General features: G+C 35.1%; 1 protein-coding gene across 2 annotated transcripts in view; it reads left to right on the plus strand.

Moving 5' to 3' along the window:
- The window catches only part of CPQ (carboxypeptidase Q), a 630,163-nt gene that overhangs the window by 169,393 nt on the left and 436,899 nt on the right, over positions 1-23,871 (plus strand). For both annotated transcript variants that reach the window (XM_031947017.1, XM_031947016.1), the window contains exon 3: positions 16,725-16,932. In XM_031947017.1, coding sequence (XP_031802877.1) covers positions 16,725-16,932 — 208 coding nt within the window. The remainder of the gene's footprint in view (positions 1-16,724; positions 16,933-23,871) is intronic.

The raw sequence follows: 23,871 nt of genomic DNA on the forward strand, positions 1-23,871 counted from the left end.
CTTTCCCCAATATGCTTTCTTTTTTATCAGCCTCCTCCCTTCCCATATCCCATTCCCCTCCTATTTTCCTTCAGGGCAAGATAGATTTCTATATCCCTTTTGAGTATGTATGTTATTTCCTCTTTGAGCTAGTTCTGATAAGAATAAGGTTCACTCTCTTCTCCTCTACATTCCCCCTTTCCTTCCATTGTAAAAACTTTTTCTTGCCTCTTTTTTATGGCATATAATTTGTACCATTCCACTTCTGTCTTTCCCTTTCTCCCATTCTTTTTCACCCTTAATTTTATCATATATTAAAAAGATATTATCCCTTCATATTCAACTCATACTGGTGCCTTCTGTCTATATATACTCCTTCTAATTGCTATAATAATGAGACAATTCTAATAAGTTACAAGTATCATCTTCCCATGTAAGAATGTAAACAGATAAACCTTAGTAAGTACCTTATGATATCACTTTTCTGATTACCTCCTTATGCTTCTCCCGAGTCCTATTTTTGAAAATCAGATTTTCCGTTCAGCTCTGGTCTTTTCATCATGAATGCTTGAAAATCCTCTATTTTGTTGAATGATCACCTTTTCCTCTGAAGGATTATATTCAGTTTTTCTGGGTAGGTGATTCTTGGTTGTAATTCTAGCTCCATTACTCTGCAAAATGTCATACTCCAAGCCCTCTGGTCCTTTTATGTAGAAGCTACTAAATCTTGTGTTATCTTGACTTTGTCTTTACTGTACTTGAATTGTTTCTTTCTGGATGCTGGCAATATTTTCTCCTTGATCTGGGAATTCTGGAATTTGGCCATAATATTCCTGGGAGTTCTCATTTTGAAATCTTTTTTAGGAATTGACTGGTGTATTCTTTCAATTTCTGTTTTATCCTCTGATTCTAGAATATTAAGACAGTTTTTCTTGATAATTTCTTGAAAGATGATGTCCAGCATGGCTCTCTTCAACATTGAGATGATTTAAACCAGTTTCATCTGTGTAGTGATGAAAAGAGCCATCTACAACAGAGAGAAAACCATGGGACCAGAGTGTGGAACATAGCATAGCATTCTCACTCTCTCTGTTGTTATTTGGTTTCATTTTGTTTTCTTTCTTAGTTTTTTCTTTTTCTTCTTTCTTGATCTGATTTTTCTTGTGCAACAAGATAACTGTATAAATATATATACATATATTGGATCTGATGTGTATTTCAATATATTTAACATGTATTGGACTACCTGCCAGCTAGGGGAGAAGGGTGGGGGGAAGGAAGGGAAAATTTGGAACAAAAGGTTATGCAAGGGTCAATGTTGGAAAAATTACCCATGCATATGCTTTGTAAATAAAAAGCTTTAATTAAAAAAAAAAGAAAGAAAAATAACGTCCAGGTTTTTGTTCATGACTTTGAGGTAGACCAATAATTTAAAAATTATTTCCCCTAGATCTATTTTCCAGGTCAGTTGTTTTTCCAATGAGACATTTCACATTTCTTTCCTTTTTTTTTTTTTTTTTTTGGTTTTGCTCTATTGTATCTTGATTTCTCATAAAGTCATTAGCTTCCATTTGCTCAATTCTATTTTTAAGGAATTATTTTCCTCAGTGAGTTTTTTTTAATCTCCTTTCCTAATTGGCCAGTTTTGCTTTTTAAGGCATTCTTCTCCTCATTAGCTTTTTGTATTTCCTTTTGTCCACTCTCAATTCTTTCCTTTATTTTTCCTCTCTCTCTCTTACTTGATTTTCAAAGTCCTTTTTGAGCTCTTCCATAGCCTGAGCACAATTCTCATTTTTCCTAAAGGCTTTGGATGTAGAAACTTTGACTGTGTTATCATCTTCTGAGTATGTTTTGATTGTCCTTATCACCATAATAACTTTCAATGGTTAGAAACATTTTTTTAAATTGTCTGCTCATTTTTCTAGCCTATTATTCGGCTTTTAACTTTTTGTTAAAAGAGGGCTCTGTTTCCAGGGTGGAGGGTGCATTGTCCCAAGCTTCAGGGGTTTTGTGCAGCTGTCTTCAGAGATCCTTCTAGGAATCTGACCACAAGCATTCTTTTCTGTCTTGGAGATGTTGGGAGCATCCCAGCCCTACAGTAACTGTAAGATCTAGTGTGATAAACAACACCTTGAGAGTTGGGGTAAGGGCTGTGCGAGTGCAGCCTGAGCTGAAACTGCATGCCAGATTCCCACTACCTTGCTAGTTATCCACAGAGCCCTCCTTGATGCCTTGGGCTGAGGGTCCAGAAGCCTCCAAAGCTGACACTGATTCAGAAAGCCAAACTGAGGCTAGGGCCAGGGCTGTTCTGGTGTGGCTTGCATGAGGGCTGTTGCTCCTACCCTCACGTCACAGACATTTTTTGCTGACTTTCCAAGTCTCTCTTGGCTGGAAAATGTTTTACTACATCTTTTTGGGTGTTCTGATGCTCTAAGATTCATTTGGAGTCATCATTCAAAGGAATTTGGAGTAGTTTGAGGGAGAGATTGGGTGAGCTCCTGCTTTTTATTCCACCATCATGGATTTGCCTTTCTTTTCTTTCATGTCATTTCTAATTCTTTTATGAGCATCTCAAGGACTCTGGTGTTAAGAGTTCAAGTGCAGTGGCTTCTCTATCCTTGATTCTTTCCCTCTTGCCTTTTTTACTCTTCCTGAAATTTATCCAATCCTATATATTCTATAATTTAGTGGAAACTGGCTTTCTTTATGTTCTTTGCCTAAAATATTCCATCTCCCAATCTCTGGGCATATTTACCAGCTTCCCTAAATACCTTAACATTTTCTGCTTCTTCAGCTTTTTCCTTTGGTTTCCCTGTAATCCTTCAAGTCCCAGCTAAAATCCTGCTTTTTCTGGGAATCCTTTCTTGATCCTCCTTAATGCAAATGCCTTCTCTCTATTGAATAATTGCAATAAGGGGTGTATGTGTATATATATACATTCATACATACATGTATGTACATATATGTATATATATATGTATATCACCCAACTCTAAGGATTCTCATGATAATAAAAGGAGATGTTTGTGAAACACTTCATAAACCTTAAAATATTGTATAAATGTTAGGTTTTATCTATCTGTCATCAACCTATTTATTTATTATTGAATTCCTAGCTATTTAATGTCACCTTCTCCATGAACATGTCTCTGATATCCTAATCAGTAAGATACTTTACCAATCTTGGACTTCGGATATGTTTTTATCTTATATCTTTTTAATTGCATTTATCATGTGTTGATTTGTTATAGTTATGCCATATTGTTGTTGAATTGTTTTATTTGTGTCCAACTTTTTTTTTTCAAATATAAAATAAATTAATTGGACCACTAATAAATGAAGCTCTAGATCTATGATCATAGTCCTTCAACACTATGCTATCCTAACTGGCTACAACAAGTTATCCTACTTTTGCTTGAAGATTTTCTGAAGGGACCATTATGCATCTTTGTTATCCAGTCATTTTCAGTCATGTCTGACTCTTTGTGATATTGGAGGGCTTTGCCATTTCCTTCTCCAGATCATTTTACAGATAGGGAAACTGAAGCAAACAGGGTTAAGTGACTTGCCCAGTGTCACAAACTACTAATTGTCTGAGGCCAGATTTAAAATCAGGTAGATGAGTCTTCCTGCCACCTTACTTGGCATTCTATCCACTGTACCACCCAACTTCACCAGTATATATCTCAGGGACACTTGGAAATTCAGTTTTCCATGTTTATAGTCATTGATCTCTAATTGAATTTTAACAATTCCTTCAATTTTGAATTTTAAAAAAGATACTTTGAGAAGGAGGGTTTCACCAACTTGCCAAAGGAACCCATGACACCCCCTCCCCCAAAATTAACAACTCCTGATCTTGTTCAGCCCCTTATTTTATAGCTGGAATGAGGACCAGATTGATTAAGTGACTTGCCCAAGATTAGCTGGGGTTATAAACTGCTGAATCTGGATTGAATATCAGATCCTCTGATTCTATATCCAATGTTCTTTCTACTACACCTTTCTCTCAAGCTAAGTCATCTCTGAGGACTCTTCCAATGCTAGCATTTTGTAACTCTACATTTGACCATAAATGGACTATTTTGTGCAATTCTGGACACTATCTTTAAAGTGGGCATTAATAAACTTTGGAGCCTACAAAGTAAGGAGTGTCATGATGGGAAGTTCCTCAGAATTATGTAGTAGCAGATCAGTCAAAGGAACTGAGGTTGCCTAGAGAGCAGGAAAAAAAAAAAAAAAAGATTTATGGAGTCATGATAGTCATTTTTAGGTTGTCCTGGAAAAGAGGCATTAAACTGGTTCTTAGTCATGAACAGTAAAATCCAGACAACAGATGGAAATTAAAAAGAGAACAATTTGCACTTCACATAAAAATTTGTAATGGTTAGAGCTCTCTAGAAGTAGAATAAGGGAACAACTAGTTGGTGCAGTGGATTAGAGTCCCAGTCAAGAATCATAAAGATCTGAGTTCAAATTCAGACTCAGATATTTAGATGTGATCTTAGGTAAGTTACTTACCCTGGTTGCCTCAGTTTCCTCATCTGTAAACTGAGCTGGAGAAAGAAATGGCAGACCACTCCTAGTATCTTTACCAAGAAAATCCCAAGAGAGTATAAGAGTTGGGGATGGCTAAAAATGACTGAATAACAAAAGTAGAATAGCCTTGCCCCCCCAGAAAGTCTTCAAGCAAAAGTAGGATGACCTCTTGTAATTAATTAAGATAATATGATGTTGAGGGCTTTGCATCATAAATCTAGAGCTTGAATTGTCACTAGCCCAATTCTTTTATTTTTCAGATAAAGGAAAAAGAGTTTGTGACTTTCCCTATCCATGTAGTGAAGATGTGAATTGAGGTTCTCTGACTCCAAAGCCCATGTTCTTTCTGTTTTATCAGCTAATTTAATAAGTTTTCTATTTGGGAGGATGTCTGGGAAGTTTTTGAGGATGAATTTGAACTTAATGTCTTCCTAACTTTAGGGCACAGCACTCTATGTGCTATGTCATTATAACTGTCTCTTCCAAACAGGTATACCTGGGCAAATGTGAACTCACCGTAAAACAAACAAACAAAAAAACTATGGCTCTTGGCATTGGCAACAAACTGCCATTGTGTGAAGATGACATAGACCCAAGTGATTTACTAGAATCTATCTTTCAAGTTTATTATGAGGGTCAGATAATATAATATGTATAAATATAATATGCTTAGCACAGTACCTGGCTCATAAGAGGTGATTATTAAATGCTTATTCCCTTATTCCTCCAAAACTAGGAGGAGTGATGAGGGTTTGAAAGTCCCTGAGTATTCTACATTTTGGGGTGGGCTCTTGAAAGGAGGTAATGGACCATCCTTTGCTCTTTTTAAAGTTTATTGGACACAAGGTTCCAATGACTTCCGGTTGGATTTTTTTTTTAACCCATTCCCCTTCCTTGTCGTCCCTTGAGGTCCTTTCCAACTCTTAGGTTCTGTTAATTTTTTTGAACAATGAATATAGAGTATGGCACAGGGAAAAGAAACCAGGAGATTTTAATACTCTTTTGGCTGTGGCCTAAGACAGTGTTTCATATCCTGACAATCTTAACTATAATTTAGGTTTCTTTTCAGGATTAACCATCTTTGTCTTTTTCATTACTCACATAGAGTCTGATTACTGTTGTTTTTAAGAGGAAGCACCCCTCCAATCATCTCTATTAATAGATTGGGACCTGATGTGATAATGGTCCCCTGATTTATGAGAGAAATCTTGTGGAGTCTAATGGAAAATAAATGATAATTGAATCCGACTTTGAGTAATATGCATGGAAAGAAGAGCTTTTCTTTGTTCATTTTAGTCATATTAAAAATGGAAATAGTAAAGCACATAATATGACTTTTCTTTTACTAGGCTGTTGGTGGGGAAGCTTAATTTTTTCTCCAGTGATTTAGGGAAACAAACTAGTTCCTTAACGTATAAATATTTGTTTGTTTGTTTTAGGGAGCAGGATTCTCTGTGAATTTTGTCTTTGGGAGTTTTGTATAGAATGTACAAGGAGAAAAGGAGAGGAGAGTACAATAGAGAATTCAGGTTATTGGTAGAAAACAAAGTTTCCTATCATACTTTGTATCATACTTGTTATATAAAAATTAAATGAGATCACATATGTGAAAGCATTTTTGTAAACTCTGAAGTTCTTGATATTAGTGAGGTACTATTATTATTGGAAACAAGATTACTAAATTTCCTAGAATGGCCAGTAGGAAGGACCAAAATTCTAAGAAGCCAAAGGGACACTTGATGAAACAATAAGACAGACAGCTGGTTGGAAAAACAATGTCTGAAAATGGAATTTCAATTTCTCCATGATGGCTTAAAATACAAGCACAATGGACTTTAAAAGAAATCTTATTGAGAACTGGTTGAAATATCTTTTTCATGAGTTATTGTGAATTTTTGTAAAGGTTTTTAAGTTGAGAATGGCATTGTAAGGAATAATTGCCCATGAATAATCTTCCAATCAGTTATTATAGAGTAGGTATATCACAGGAAGAAGAATATCTGAAGAGTAATTCTCTGGAGACAATATCCAATAAAAAGGTTGGAAATGAAACCCCATGGTCTTGGATAATCTAGACACATGCACAAGGACTGAGTAATGAAGAAGCTGAACCGGACAACCTAGCCTAATGCTCATAGGACACTTGATTTAGAGCTGGCAGATGATATGAAGATGATTCAGTTCAATTCCTTCATTTTACAAATGAGAAAATTGTGGCCCTGAGAAGTTCAGTGACATTTTCCGAGTTCACACAGGTAGAAAGTGACATAGCCAGGATAGATACTCAAGTTCTCTGGTTCAAATTCAATGATTTTTTCCACTAAAAATCTGATAGCATAGCTATTTCTGAGAATGTCAGTTTAGTCTCAAATTTGAATGTTGAAGGGCATATTTTATTTAAAAAAATACACGTAAGGTATTGTAGAGTAACATTGCACATAGAGAAATTACATTTAGGAGGATATCTAGGAAATGGAAGTAGGAAGCATAGGAATACCATTTGGTTTATGATCAGTGGAGAGATAAAGAGAAGTATTATTTTTAAGAAATTGTTTTCTACAGTCAATTTTTGTCCTTCCTTTATCAAACTGTTGATTCGTTCTTGCATAATTCTCATTTCTTTTCCCATTTTTTCTTCTTCCTCTTTGAGTTTTAAAATCCTTTATGAGCTTTTCCAAGAATCCTCTTTGGGATTGAAACTAATTCATGCTCTCTTTGAGGTTTCACATGTAGGCATTTTGTCCTCTTCTGAATTGGTATTTCTTCCATCCTTTTCATTGTACTGAAAGTACAATAGGACCATCACCTCCTTAGTTCTGGGTACAAAGTCACATTACTTTTTTGGTTGTTGCATCATACTATTAGTTCATATTGAACTTGCTATCCATGAGAACATATTTTTCTCCTAGGACAGCAATCTAGTCAGGCCTTATCCATCTTTAATTTATGGGGATGATGTTTTTAAAATCTCAAATGGAGAATTTTGGATTTATCCCTATTAAAATCCTGATATTCAGCACCACCTATTAGAATTTTTATTGGAAGGGAAGGGAAGAGAAGAGTCAGACAACATCTTAAATTTAGTTGTAGGTTCCGGATTTTAGGAAGGACCTTGATTAGTGGAGGAGCATTCAGAGGAGGATAACCAGGGTACTGAAGGATATGCCATATGAAGACTGGGTAAGTAACTAAGCACTTAGTAAGTAAGGAACTTGGCCAGATAAAAACTTAGTAGGCATAAGTAATTCAAACTTTTAAAATCAACAGAACAGAAATTAAATTTGTTCTATTTGACTTTAAAGAGCAGAACTATGACCAGTAGATTGGAGTTTCCAAAAGTCTGATTTTTGATTTGAGATTAGGAGAAACTTTCCAACAGTTAGAATCTCAAAGTGGAATGGGTGGCTTTAGGAGATTGTGAATTCCCTCTGACTTTAGATATTCAAGAAAAGTATCACCCACTTTTGGGACATGTTTTATTTTCTTCTCAATAATATTTTATTTTTCCAAATACATCTAAAGATAGCTTTCAACATTCATTTTTGTAAGATTTTGTATTCCAAGTTTTTCCTCCCTCTCTCCCTTACCTCCTTCCTTCCCAAGACAGCAAGCAATCTGAAATAGGTTAAATATGTATAATCCTTTTAAACATATTTGCATATTTGTCATATTATACAAGAAAAAAAAAGATCAAAAGGGGAAAAACTCATGAGAAAGAAAAAAAAAAAAACAAACAAAGGTGAAAACATTTGCTTCAATGTACATTCAGCCTCCAGAAATCTCTCTCTGGATGCAGATGACATGTTCTATTATTTGGCAGATTTTAAAATGAAATTCCTGAATTAGTATGAATGGAACTGATGATCCCTGACTTTTGACTTTTTGATTCTCTGAGGGTGTCCTGAAAGTCCTTTTAAAGGAATTTTGTTGAAGGGGTTTTAGTTAGCAGATTTTGTAACATCCATTTTGGCTTCTCATTAGTTTCTTCCCCCTTTCCCTTAGCAGTGTTCTGAATAAGTCAGATTGCCTTTGAGTTCTGGATAGGGGAAGTGTTTCTCTAATGCTGAAAAAGAACATTTCTTTAATGCAAATGTCTCCGAAGCCAGATTCCATGGTTCACTCTTTGATGCAAGAAAACCTCAAGACAATAAAAGACTTTGGTCTCCTACTGGAGTCTGTTATCAATTTGCACACCTGGAGATTTCTAATCAGGCTGAATGATCATCAGTTTTGATGGCTGGTAGATATTCATTTTCTCCTGACTCAATGACTCTCTTGTTGGTTGTAGGAATCCATTTAAATATTGAACATAGTAGAATGCTGCCTTAATATTACTTTAATTTCACAGTGGACCATGAAATCTTCCAGGTATTTGGCTCCATTTCCAGGGCTCTAATCCAGACACCAAAGTTTTCCTAATGACTAGGGCATTTTTTGGGTAGATGTTCAAGTCTGTTGTTCATTAAAAACAGCTGTAACTTATCAACATATTTTCATTAATATGCCAACAATAGCTTCAGTTAAAATATGAAGTAGTTTTCCTGATTCCAGAAAGTTATGAATCTCAATATCTGTCCAGATAAAGGCAGTGAGTTCCAATTTTCCCATGGCTTCTATTTTAGATTAAGATAAAAAAAGCAAGTAGATGGATTACCCTTCCGTTTTCTTTGTTCTTCTGGGTCAGTATATGTCTGCTGACATTTTGAGATAAGTTAAACTCTTAATTATGGTTAAAGATATGCTTTAGGATATGTAGGCAGTTATTGAAATTAAAAAATCACCCATTCAGCATTTTATATCTCTAAATAGAGTAGGGCAAAAAGGACAAAAGGGGCCAGGCTCCACGGTTTCTACAGATTGGTGCCTATCTTGAAATCAAGCATTCTTGAATGTTTGTGTTTCATTTATTGAAATAAATTTTGTGCCTTTTATTTTTATATCACATTCATTTCCAGATATGCGCTCTCCTTCAAATATATCCTAGATAGCAAGTCTTGCCTCATAACAAAGATTAAAAAAACCCCACAAAAAATACAAATTTAGACAAAACAAGTCAACTCTGTGATTGTGTAGCATAGTAATCTCTATATAAATGCTAGCTGTTATTATCAACATCATTTTCACTATTTAATAATAATAATAATAATGCTACATCGGTAGTGTCCTAAGAGCCAAAAAAGCTAATGTGACTTAAGTTTGTTTTAATAATAGAATCATATTGTCCTCAAAGACATAAATATCTCATTGTTTCCTGTGCCTGGAATCTTTCTCCTAACTTTCTTCACCTATTAAAGCATCTGGGTGACACTGTAGAAAGAGGAGGTAGAAAGCCTCACATATTTACTAACTCTGTGATCCCTGAGCAATCATTTAACATTTTACCTGCCTCAGTTTCCTTTTCTATAAAATAGGGATAACAAAAGCAGCTACCTCCGAGGATTCTTGTGTGATTTCAATGAGATATTTGGTAAAGTGCTTTGCAAACATTACAACACTATTTTAATGCTATGGTGGTGATGATAATTATAATAATGCTTGATAGCCTATGTACAATATTCTTTATGCATAGTCAATTGCCTTTAAGGTGAAAAGACATCAGCCATAGGATCACTGATCTGTGGAAAGATGAGCAGAGGCTATTGAGTCCAATTCCTCCTATTGGAAATGAACAAAGTAAGGTGCAGGGTGGTTATGATGTGCCCAAGATCACATAGTATATCATTATCAGAAGTGGAAATTAATCTTAGATAATATGACTTGAGAGTCATTATTTTTTGCATTCACTCAGTTTTTCATTAGGCCCAACTTTGGCCGTTAGAATTAGATAAGGTTTAGTTTCATTTTATTATTCTTTGTACTTATATTGTTGTTCTGCAATTCATTTTAAAAGGATTTTCCAAGAAATATTTAAGATATTTGTCTTTTTTATGGTGGCTATTAAACTTTCATCAAAACCTAGTTCCTTAGCTTATGAGATTATGCAAGCTGGCCAGACATTTGTTACAACTTTCAGTTTTTACTGACATATTTCAGTACTACACAGTTTACCTAAGAGTCACAAATAAAAAAATCAGCTAACTATGACTTTCTTTAATATCCACATTTCTCTCTTACCATGGTGACTGGCCTTTATTGTTGAACATTTTTCACTTGTCACTGTTACCACTTGACTAAATTGGGTCTTTTGGCAGTCTTGTGAATGAATTCTTTGAAGGCCTTAAATATGGTTCCCAATTAAGTAAAAACTGGTCAGGAGGGAAGATGGCAGAATGCTTTCTATTTGCTTAAGCAAGGATTCAGTATTATAGGACACTCAGACAATAGATTCTTTTTTTTTTTTTTTTTTGGAAGAATAGTGATGTACTTGGTAATGAATAAGGTACATGTTTTGTAAACTGAGAAGCAAGAAAAACTTCCATATTCCCTGAGAACTTTTGGGAAAAGGAGGAAAAAAGAAACAAACTAGCTCCTTTGTGGCCTTTGGGAGTGGTTACATTAACCATTTGTTAAGAGTTGGATTTATGAGGTGCATTAGCTTCCAAGGGCATTGTTCCCAAACTTTGTCAATCCCTTTGTGTGATGTCAGTGTGGGTTGTTTAGCAACACATCAAAATATGTCCAAGATAAGATAAATATGTGTTTCATAAATCTCAAAGGAAACAAAAAATGTTTTTCCCTTGGTAAAAAATGCTGCCATTCTTTTAAATGGGTGACTTTTCGACTCTGTTTTCCATATTCCCACCCCATTCTCTCTCACAAACTATGATTTAGGATTAGTTTGCTATCCAAGAGACTATTATAAGCATGGGAGATGGCTTGAAAAGTATGATCTTATTGACCCAGTTTGCTTGATGCATTTGATCTAATGTTTAGTGCCTTTGTTGGGTACTTAAGATCAATCCGCAATTTGGCATAAACCTACCTTTTCAGCTTTGTTTTGTGTTATTCCATGAGACATACTTTGTGCTCCATCCAAATGAATTTCTCTTTGAACCTGGATCATGGACCATTAGATAAGAATACTGGGCTTGGAGTCAGGGAGGCAGATCAAATCAGACCTCAGATATTTACTAGCTATGTGATCTTAGGAAAATCACTTAACCTTTGTTTACCTTAATCCACTGGAAAAGGAAATGGCAAACCACTATAGTATCTTTGCCAAGAAAATCTATAAATTGTATTGATGTGCCATGGTCCATAGGTTCGTTAAGTTGAATATAACTTAACAAGTGAACAAAACGATGCTGGACTATACCATATAATCACCTGTGAGTATACTTGCTCACTGTTACCAAGACTTGGAAAATCTTTCTTTCCTGTCTTCCCACAATGCATTCTTATCAATTTTAAAAGTGTCACTCAAATGCTATCTTGTCTACAAAGTCTTTGTTGTCTTTTCCACGTCCATCAGTCTCTAACAATCTTTCTTTTCTTCATTATTCATGCATTCTTTTTATACACCCCTCAAATAGGTTTAGAAAATAATGGATTTTTGCTTCCCTTAAAAAAAATTGTTGTTTCTCTGAAGCAATTGAACAAAATGAATCAACCATTTTTTAAATAGCTTTTTATTTACAAGTTATATGAATGGGTAATTTTACAGCATTGACAATTGCCAAACATTTTGTTTCAACTTTTCCCCTCCTTTCTCCCACCCCTTCCCCTAGATGGCAGGATGATCAATACATATTAAATATATTAAAGTATAAATTAAATACAAAATGAGTATACATGTCCAAAATATTGTTTTGCTATACAAAAAGAATCAGACTCTGAAATAGTGTACAATTAGCCTGTGAAGGAAATAAAAAATGCAGGTGGACAAAAATATGGGGATTGGGAATTCTATGTAATGATTCTTAATCATCTCCTAGAGTTCTTGCGCTGAGTGTAGCTGGTTCATTTCATTACTGCTCCATTGGAACTGATTTGGTTCATCTCATTGCTGAAGAGAGCCATGTCCATCATAATTGATCATCATATAGTATTATTGTTGGTGAAGTATATAATGATCTCCTGGTCCTGCTCATTTCATTCAGCATCAGTTCATGTAAATCTCTCCAGGCCTTTCTGAAATCATCCTGAGGGTCATTTCTTACAGAACAATAATATTCAGTAACATTGATATATCACAATTTATTCAGCCATTCTCCAATTGATGGGCATCTACTCAGTTTCCAGTTTCTGGCCACTACAAAGAGGGCTGCCACAAACATTCGTGCACATGCAGGTCCCTTTCCCTTCTTTAAAATCTCTTTGGGATATAAGCCCAGTAGTAACACTGCTGGATCAAAGGATAAGCACAGTTTGATAATTTTTTGAGCATAGTTCCAAATTGCTCTCCAGAATAGTTGGATGTATTCACAATTCCACCAACAATGTATTAGTGTCCCTATTTTCCCACATCCCCTCCAACATTCCACATTATCTTTCCCTGTCATTCTAGCCAATCTGACAGGTGTGTAGTGGGATCTCAGAGTTGTCTTAATTTACATTTCTCTGATTAATAGTGACTTGGAGCATCTTTTCATATGGCTAGAAATAGTTTCAATTTCTTTGTCTGAAAATTGTCTGTAATGAATCAACCTTTGACTAAAACAAAGTGTTAGGTACCTGTGGTCTACTACCTCTGTGCTCTGAGATAAGAGGTATGCTTTTTTTCTGGCATTATCTGAAATCACAATTGGTCATTGTGTTGATTAGAGTAGTGAAATTTTCAAAACAGGTATTGTTTTCCTTAAAGGGTCATTGTATAAATCTTCAGGTTCTACTTTCCTTTTTGCTCAGCTTTAGTTCATATTCGTCTTAACTAAATTTTCAGAAGTTTTCATATTCATTATTTGTCAGAATATATTAATTTTTTTAAAAATTAAATTATTTAGCATTTCCCCCCAGTTATATGTAAAAATAATCTTTAACATTTACTTTTAAAACTTTGAGTTTAAAATCATCTTCTTTTGCCCTTCCCCCCTCCCACTTTGAGAAGGTTAAACAATTTGATTTATATTATTACACACAGAACATTTCTATAATAGTCATGTTGTAAAGGAAAACATAGACCAAAAAAACCCCTCAAAAATAAAGTTAAAAAAAAAGTATGTTGTATGTTTCAATTTGTACTGAGATACTATTAATTCTTTCATAATTTTTTCATCATAAGTACAGTACTGTCTTGGATCATTGTATTAATTCACAAATGGTTATCTTACTATATTGCTGTTACTTTGTACACAGTACATTTCACTTTGCATCAGTTCATGTAAGTCTTTCCAGGTTTTACTGAGAACATTCTGCCCATCATATCTTATAAAACAATAATAATCCTTCATAATCAGGGACCACAATTTGTTCAGTCATTCTCTAATTAATGGGATCATGTCAATTTCCAATTTTTTGACAACAGAAGAAAGCTTCTATAAAATATATGTTTGTGGATTTATATGTTTTTTTCCTCTTTGAGCTTTTTAAAATCTCTTTTGGGTGTGCATGATTTTATAGCCCTTTGGACATAGTTGCATATTGCTTTATAAAATGGTCCAGTCAATTCACAACTCCACTAACAGTGCATCAGTGGTTCATTTTTCTCACATCCCCTCCTCCATTTATCATTTTCCCTTCCTGTCCTATGAACCAACATAATCTAATTAGGTATGAGGTATTACTTCAGTATTGTTTTAATTTTCATTTCTCTAGTCAATAATAAATTAAAGCATGTTTTTCACATGGCTCTGGTTATCTTTGATTATTTCAGAGTATGATAATTCTAATGTACTTATTCAATAGGGAAATGGGGCTAGAGCTATAAATTCATTGACATATGGAATATCTGTGTAGATCAACACAGCACATCGTTTAAAAATTGTGATTTTAGAATCATACATACAACTCTCTGGAAATCAAACAACTAGCCCAGTATTACATAGCCAGTGCATGGCAAAGACAGGAATTGAATTCAGGGCTTTCTCAGTCAAAAGCTGTATGTATCAGTTAATATTATACATTATTGTTATCTGTGGATTTTGTTTTGGGGCAGAAACCTTTTCATATATATATTTCATATGACTCGCAGACCTGGCACAGTGATGTGTATGCAGTGGGTATGTAAGTGATCACAGAAGCACAGAACCTGAGATGAAGACGGGATCTTGGAAGCCATTTAATCCAATTAAATTGGTGAGGACCAGTTGTCCCTGTAACAGTAGTGGCTAATAGCAACATTTGTGTCAGGAATTGAAAGGCACTCTGAGGTCAAACTGAAAGTTAATGGATTGGCAATCCAAATCTCTTGTGATCACAGACCTTTGGATCCTAGCAATGAGCTACATGTGCCTAAGGCAGAGGTCCTTAACCTTTATCAGTCTGGCAAAATTCATGGACACTTTTCAGAATAATGTCTTTAAATGCATATGATAAATAGAATTACTAAGGAAACCAAATAAATTGAAATACAGCTCATTATCAATTCTTGATTCCCTTTTATACATTTAAAAAAAATCTAAATTGATTAGTGAGTTTCTTGTGTATCCATTTTCAAGATGGATATCCCCTTTTTCTTTTATTAATAATTGTTTTTTGTGTCTTCTGAATTTCATTTTTCAGAGCCTTTTCCTGAGCTGACTTCTGTTCAGTTTTATTTTCTAGCATACTACCTATTCTTTTTGAAATCTTCTGTCCTCCAATTTACAGTTCATGCCAGACTACTGTGCAATCTTGCTCAGCTTTTCTATATAAAATTCTAAGATGGAGTAGTTATTTCTCCAAAGTTCCATTTTTCCTCCTCCCTAGCAACTGGTTCCTCACTAAGGAGAATTAGATCCCAAATCCTTTCTCTTGGAAAATGAAATTATTAGTAAGGCAAATCAATAAATCATTGTCTGTTAAATTTTTATTTTTGACATCAAAAGAGTTCCTGTAGATGTTGGGATAATTGTGGGATGAGCCCCAGCAGAGCCTTTGTTAGTTTCTTCCAGAGCAGTTGATTGTAGGGGGATGCTTTGGCCACTGAGCCAAGGTGTAGGCAGTTCACCATGCTGAATGTTTCAAGTTTTGGGGCCCCAACAGTAGCTTGTTAGTTCCAATCAATAACTGAAAGCTTACCTCCCTTTTTTGATAATAAAGCTTCTTCCTCAAAGAAATAAATCTGTGTTTCTTGGTAATTTTTACCTATAGAATCTGCTCTCCCATAGGTGGTCTCCATCACTATTGTGTTATTAACTCTATGCTTGTGACATGTCAGGAGTTCCTCATCTGTTTTTTTCTATCTCACCTGATGATCAGTAGTTTTTCTTACTAGTTAGTAAATTGCTTCTGTTTTCATTTCTGCTGGTTTTTGCCTAAATGCTTCTCACATTCTAACTCCCTGGGGGCAGGTGGTGCAGTGAATGGCCTGTAGGCCCAGAGTTGGGAAGATTCATTTTCCTGAGTTCAAAGTCCGTCCCAGAAACTCACTAGTTTATAATCCTGGGCAAGTCACTTAACCTGATTACTTCAGTTTTTTTCATCTGTAAAATGAGCTAGGGAAGAAAATGACAAACCACTCCAATGTCTCCTAGAAAACCCCAAATGGAGTCATGAAGAGTCAGACTGAAACAACTGAACAACAACAATATGATTCCCTAAAGTTCCAAGATTTTATCACTTGATTTTTTAAGAAAAAGTTTTTTTTTTTCAATTAAAAATCATCTGCTTCAACTTCCTTCTTTCTAATTTGGGGGAGGGGGCATAGAGAAACAAAACTCTTGTAACATATATACATAGGCAAAACAAATCCCCATACTGCTCACATTTCCAAATGTGTACCTCTTGAATATATATTCTTAATATAAAGTGCAGGTGTATTTTCTCTCCTTCCTTCCTTCCTTCCTTCCTTCCTTCCTTCCTTCCTTCCTTCCTTCCTTCCTTCCTTCCTCTCCTTCCTTCCTTCCTTCCTTCCTTCCTTCCTTCCTTCCTTCCTTCCTTCCTTCCTTCCTTCTTCCTCCTCCCTCCCTCCTTCCTTTCTCTGTTCTTTTGAATAAGAACTATATTCTATTCATGAGTTTGATCCCAAGAAGACTTAGGGGGATATTCATGAAGTCAAATTTTCTTATTTGCTTTAGGGTATGTGATTCATTCATGTTGTTGAATGAATATCAATGTCACATTTTTCTGTGTACCAAAATAGCTGATTGTAGGAAATAATATCAAGTTCCTATAATTTTTCTTTCTAGGAATTACAGCTGAAGTTCTGGTGGTGTCCTCTTTTGATGAACTGCATAGAAGGGCCTCTGAAGCAAGAGGGAAGATTGTTGTTTATAACCAGCCATACAAAGGTTATGGAGAAACTGCACAGTATAGAGTTCAAGGGGCAGTAGAAGCTGCAAAAGTGGGTGCAGTGGCCTCCCTTATCAGATCTGTTGCTTCTTTCTCTATCTATAGGTAAGTCTGTATTGCTTATCTGAATCTTCTCTGTAGTAAATCACAGATTTACAGAATAATGGCATGTTAGAACCTGAAAGCGAACCTAAGAATTCATCTGATCCAAGATTCTTAAATATTTTTAATGTTATGGCCTCTGTTGGCAGTCTGATGGATTCTTTCTTAGAATAATAGTTTTAAATGTGTAAAATAAAATGCATAGGATTAAAAAGGACATCAAAAAATTATGACTATTTAATTCTTAGTTGAAACTTAATATGTCCTTCAGATATACATATATATGTAGATATATATAGATATACACACACACACACACACACACACACACACATATATATATATGGTTTAACCTACACACACACACACACACACACACACACACACACACACACACACACTCACACACTCTTATAAACAAGCATATGCAATTTCCTTCCCATCCAAGTTCTTAGATTCTTGGGAGAAGCTATCTGTACCTCTGATGTCATTGAGATTACACAGCTAATAAATGGCTGACCTGGCACTTGAAACCATGTCTTTTGACTCAAAATCCAGGGCACTTTATGCTAGGTCACAAGTTGATTTCCAGAAAACAAATGTCTTCAAGAAAATGTAATACTCCCTTTCTAAAACACACAAACAGAGGTATACATTGATCTACAGAAATTGTTTTTACTCATTTCTTTGTCATGACTGCCTCATCCTTATCCAGTTTCAAAGGGTCATTTGTGCTTACCTTTTGAAAGCTTTTCATTATCTCTAATGAGATAATAAATTTGAATATTGTGCCTTATATTTTATGTACTTTCATTGGAAGGAGAGATGAATTCACATCTGTGTTTTATCAAGGATTCCTAATCACTTTGGGAAGCTTAGCTGTTTTTCATTATTGTTAGAAACCGGAAATACAAATCAAGTCTCAAAAATTTAAGAACTTGACAATGTCTTAAATTGTTCAGTGCTTAATTTCCTGCCTGGTTGATGATGCTCTCTTGCCATCCCTGAGTCTTTGAGGCTCTTTTCCTTCAGATAGTCTAGGAGTTTTATGTAGAAAAGATGCAAAACATCGTCATTTTACATGTTGCCTTCTTTGGGTAGATTGTTGTAGTTGACTTTGGCTAAAACACACTCTTTTGGAGGGGAAGAAATGAGGAGAATGAACAGAAAGAAATAGTATCTAAGAATTAATGTTCTCATCTTGTAACTTTTTTATATGGACATAATGAACATAGAAAAACATCCTTTAAAACATTTGGAGATAGTATTTAGTTAAGATTCCAAATGGAATCTGGATTTTTGGGTGTGAAGGGGAAATCTCTTTGTTCCACATAGTTACTGTAGAATGAATGCTGTAGACACAGCTGCTAGACCTCAATTATCATCCCACATCCTTTCAAAAGGAAATAACTGAAAAATTTCATGAGCCCAGAAGTGGGAAATCCCCTCTAAGAGGAAATGTCCAAAAAAGAAGAGAAGAGGAATATAATATTTTTCTTACTCACACTAGTATATATATATATATATATATATATATATATATATATATATATATATATATACACGCACACACATACACATATATTCATATGCACACATACATATATATGCACATACACATACATACACAATATATTTTTGTATGTATATATGTATGTGTGAGGGGTATGTGTGTGTGTGTATTCTTCCCTCCCCTTCCCCTCTTCCCATGAAAGGAAGATTAGATTGAGTCATGGTCATTTGTAGTGAGATTTATGGGAACAAGAACTGATGATAATGATATTGCAATTCCTTTAAAAAAAATTGTTGGTTTTCCAAATGATCTCATGGCTAATGAAATCATGGCAGTTGTTCATGGCCAAGTGAATAAGACATTGGATTTGGAATCAGAAGAGGGAAGCTCAAATCCTGATTCTCAGACTTCTTTCCTGTGTGATGCTGGGCAAATTATTTCTTCTTTCTGAATCTCTTTTCTTCTTGATAAAACAAAGGAATTCCACCAGATGATCTTTATGGTCCCTCCCTTTAAATCTTATGATTTTATAGCACAAGCCAGGAATGCTACTGCTTTGAAATGCTGATGTTTATATGATACTTTAGGGTTTGTAAAGTTCTTTGGCTTCATATCATTTGAGCCTTATAGCAATCAGGTGAAATAGTTGCTACAATTATTATTAACCCCATTTTTCAAATGAAGAAAATGAGACTCAGAGGCTTAGATCAGAAGTTTTATCAATTTGCACCTGGTTGCACAATTCAATTATGGCGGCATAATTCAAATCCAGTTCTTCAATTCAAAGCACTTCATTCAAATCAAATAATCTATTTACTACTTCACTACCTTCAGAGGTGACAACCTGAAATAATTATTGTGTTTGTTTTGTCCTTCCATCAAATCTACCTTCTAGATTGACCTATTTGTGATTATTTTAATTGTAGAAATTCTCTTAGAGATTTGGGATTTTTTTGTTTTATTTTGTGAATCCATGATTGGTAGAAAACATTTTTGCATTAAAAATCCAAAACTATTTGTAGGTTATTTAATGCTAAGGATTTCCCAAAGCTCACCAGTTCATAGGACCATAGTTGATAGTTCAACTATTTCAATAATTAGCTTATTTTAAAGCTAGGGAAATATAATTACCCCTCAGATCCATGTAATTCCCTCTTCTGCTTTACTGAGTTTACATCAAGTGAAAAGTTAAGACTGCAATCACATTTGTTCTAAGCCAGCAGTTGGGAAAATTCCTAATATTTCCAGAGGTCTGGAATGAATGTTCATTAATATTCATATTTATTTCTATCTAATCCCTATCTCTTTGTGGTTAGTCAAAATTCAGTTTATCAACAGCATCTGGATAAAGAAGCATGAGCTTTTATCATACTATCAGGTACCAAGAAGGGGAAGCTAGAGAAAGAACAAAGTTTTTTTGCAAACTCAGTCTGCTCTTGAGAATGTGGAGATTTCAGTCCAAGTCTTCTCCTTTGAGATGCTTGTAGGGCTGATGGCCTTCCTCTGATTCCTTCTTCTTATCTATTATCTTCTTATCCTTATCTTCTTATCCAGTCAGTTCTACCTTTCTCTTTCATTGGTTTCCAGAGGTTCTCCAATTCTTTCTGGCTCTGGATTCCTCTACTAGTTCTCTACCATTAGATTCTTTGAATCCTCATTTTATTCAAGATCCTTACGGTGGGACCAAGTCCATCATCCAATAAGAACAGACTTTTAGTTACACTCAATTAGAATGTCTTTGATTAAAAAAAAAAGTATACAGATCTTTTACACATCCAAGTGATGGATCATTGTTTCAATTAAAAAAGATAATTACTTTTGAGTGGGATGTGGTAATCAATGAATATCCTCCCACTTTACAATAAGATCAGGGATGTAGAACTAGAAGGAAATTTTACAGTGATCTACTATCACCTCACTTTCATTCCTATCCCCTTCCCATTTTAAATATGAAAAACTGAGGCCCTGAGAGATTGACTTTTCTGAGGTCACAGGGATAATAGGTGTCAGAGATAGGATTTAAATCTTAATATTTTGATGTACCATATTGATTCTATTGGGCTTTTTTTTTTTTTTTTTTTGAAGACATCTATGTGACAAGCCTACAGCCTGGAAGCATGAGAAATATTTTATTTGACTGAAGACATTTTACATATCTTTTTTACTGTTCCACTTGAAAGGTTTAAAGTCAACAACTTGTGGTCTGTAAAAGATAGGAATCCTACTTATTAGTTCTGGCCTGATTAAATCTTTTCAGTAATGTTTCAGCCAAGCATTTTTCAAATCCTTTGGATTGTCAAATCAGTTTTTTTCCACAATTGAGGTTACAATAATATGACTGTACATTTGTATAGGCATTTCGTTTTGCAAAGAGCTTTCACACATGTTATCTCATTTGATAATACAAGGAAACTTACTGTACTATAAATAATTCTGGATTTGAAGTTCCCGGCCCTGGCTTCTAATTATTTCTCAAGGTGTGGGCAAATAATGGCAACCTTCTGCACTTAACCCTTTCTATTTGACTGTCAGTTTTGGGGAAGACAAATTCCTAGCATTCAACACAGTGCCTATTAAGCACTGAGAATATACTTCATTGGGAAGCTAGATGGTGCAATGGATAGAACATCAAGCTTGGAGTCAGGAAGAACTAAGTTCACATGTGGCCCAGACACTTACTTAGAAGTGTGAGCCTGGACAAGTTACTTAATCTTGTTTATTTCAATTTTTTCATCAATAAAATTAACTGGAGAAGGAAATGGCAAACCACTTCAGAATTTTTCAAAGAAAATCCCAACTGAAAGTCACACATGGATGAAAATGACTGAACAACCACATATGGTATTTTGAAAAGGCTTATTGATTGATTGAAAATAAATAAATTTCCTTACCTGTAAAATGGATTATGCTTCCTATCAGAAAGTACTCTATTAACCTAAATAACATAATAGAAACACCAAAATGATGATACTACTACTACTACTACTACTACTACTACTACTACTACTACTACTACTACTATTACTACTACTACTACTACTACTACATTATAGTTGACATTTATATAATGTTTTAAGATGGCTAAGCTGCTTTATATGCATCATTTTATTTGAGTCTCACAATCACCTAATGAGATAGTGAGTGTTAAATATTATTATATGTCCACTTTACAAATGAAAGGTTTGAGGTCACATAGCAAGTTAGTGGCAAAACTGGCACCCCACTATTGGCTTGGAGCTTTTATAGGCTTGTGTAACTTTGAGAAGTCTAGATCTGAAATGCCTGTCTAGGGAGTGGTTTTTCTTAGTTTTTATATGAAGGCAGTCAATATGCAACACCCATGATCCAATTATTTTATGTTTTTAAAAAAATATTTCCTGCCAATTGTCCACTATATTACTAGTCTTTTGGGGAATGAGTGCTATTTAAGTTCCATTCCCTTGGAAGAATGTCCTATTCCACACCTCTGTTTATATATTAAAAGATCACAGAGTTGGGTAGGTATCCAGAAGTCTTCTAATATTTTCCCCTACTCTACAGAGGATGCAAACACCATTATAGAGGGTTCCTTACTTTGAAGGTAAAGTTACTGGCTGCTCTTTTTATCAATGTGGATTTTGCAGAGATGCTGGGTGCATCATCCCTAGCATGCTTATCCACACTGAAAAGGAATTGGAACTGTCTTCTGTTTTACTTATAGGTTGTCATATCTCCTAGAGCAGCAGTCTGCAAAGTGAGGGCCATGACCCAATCACCAGGGAGTTTGTGATTAATCAATGAACAAGAAGATAGGTGGCATTCTAGCCTCCCCTCAATAGCCAATTATATGTCAATAATTGCGTTGTAGACACAGTTATACCAATCTCTTTTCTCCCAATACTCCCTTACTTCAGGTGTCTCCCTCAAACACCCCAAACACCCAACCAACAGGTGTTTGCCCCTGGGTACTTACAGCAGCAGCAACAGCAGAAGTAATTCAAATGCTTTTGGAAAAATTTCCCCTTCCTTTCTGATCCATAACCTTGTGGTTCTACTAGATATCTTTTGGAGGAAAGGCTCTGTGTTACAGAGCAGCATCCAGTGAGTAAGAATTTTTATGGCAACATGAATCCAATATAGAATTCTGCAATCATTTTTTAAAAATTACAATGTTTAAAAATTCTAAAATTAACAAATAACAAAAAAATTTCATATATGAAGTAGAAAAGAAAACTATTATCTGTTAAACTATGAATCTTTATTATCTATAACTTGCTTCTTTTTAAGATCAGGAAACAAGCATTTATTAAGTGTTTGTTATCTACCAAGCACTAACTGCCAGGGAGCTAGATGGTACAGTAAATAGAGGACTGGGCTTGAGTCAAGAAAACCTTAGTTCAAGTGTGATCTGAGGCATACCTCTGTGACCATAGATAGGTCACCTAACTTTATTTATCTCAATTCCTCTGTAAAACATGAGCTGGAGAAGGAAATGGTAAACCTCTTTAGTATCTTTGCCAAGAAAACTCCAAATGGGATCATGAAAAGTTGGAAGTCACTGAAGTGATTCAACAAACAAACTTGCCAATTACGATGCTTAGAGCTGAAGATAGAAATACAAGAAAAAAAGATACAAGCCCTGCCCTAAAGCTCTTTCCATTCTAACACTAGCCCACAAAGTCCACAAAGCTGTAAAGTGGGCAAATAGAAATCCTGTTTTGGAGCATGATGGCAAAGTCTAGAAGAGGAATAAAGGAAAATGGAGGCCTTGGGAAGGGCTCACCAATGAGAGGAGAAAAATGACACAAACTGTTCCAAAGTGAGGAGGCCAGGAGCTGAAGCAGCTGAGATATATGGGCAAAATCCAGAAAGTCAGAAGCAAAACTGGGAGGAAAATGAAAAAAAAAAGTATATAAAAAAATTTAACAAATATGCAACTTTTAAAGTTGTCCTGTTTTTCTGTATTTCCTTGGGAATATCCTTCTGTTCTCTTTTGTGAATTTAAAAAAAATTCTTTGGCTATCTTTTTTTTTTTTCCCCACAATGCTCTAGCTCTCTTCTTATTCCTCCACACTCACACTTCCCAAATCCACACACCTGTAATGTGGAATCCTATAATCTTTGTTGTGTCCTGCTTTCTAGATCCCCCAAGTTGGGGTTATAAAATGTAGCATGCTTTCTAGAGCCCCCACGCCAGGGTGATTAAAATATACCATCCTAGTGGAGAAGTGATGAGGCAAGACTCCTGAGAATGGTGGAAAAATGGAGTCCATTTATTCCAAGTTCTTTCCCCTTTTATACCCTAATATCCTTATGTAATCAAAATAATACTTGGGCATGTGTCCAGTATATACTGTGCTCATGGGACCACATAAACAATTTGCTATTGTATGTAGTTTGCACCTGGTATATACTCTTCCACCTGGTATCTCTGCTTCTATTACAATACA

The sequence above is a fragment of the Sarcophilus harrisii genome, chromosome 1 (assembly GCF_902635505.1).
Source record: "Sarcophilus harrisii chromosome 1, mSarHar1.11, whole genome shotgun sequence".
NCBI classification, from domain to species: domain Eukaryota; kingdom Metazoa; phylum Chordata; class Mammalia; order Dasyuromorphia; family Dasyuridae; genus Sarcophilus; species Sarcophilus harrisii.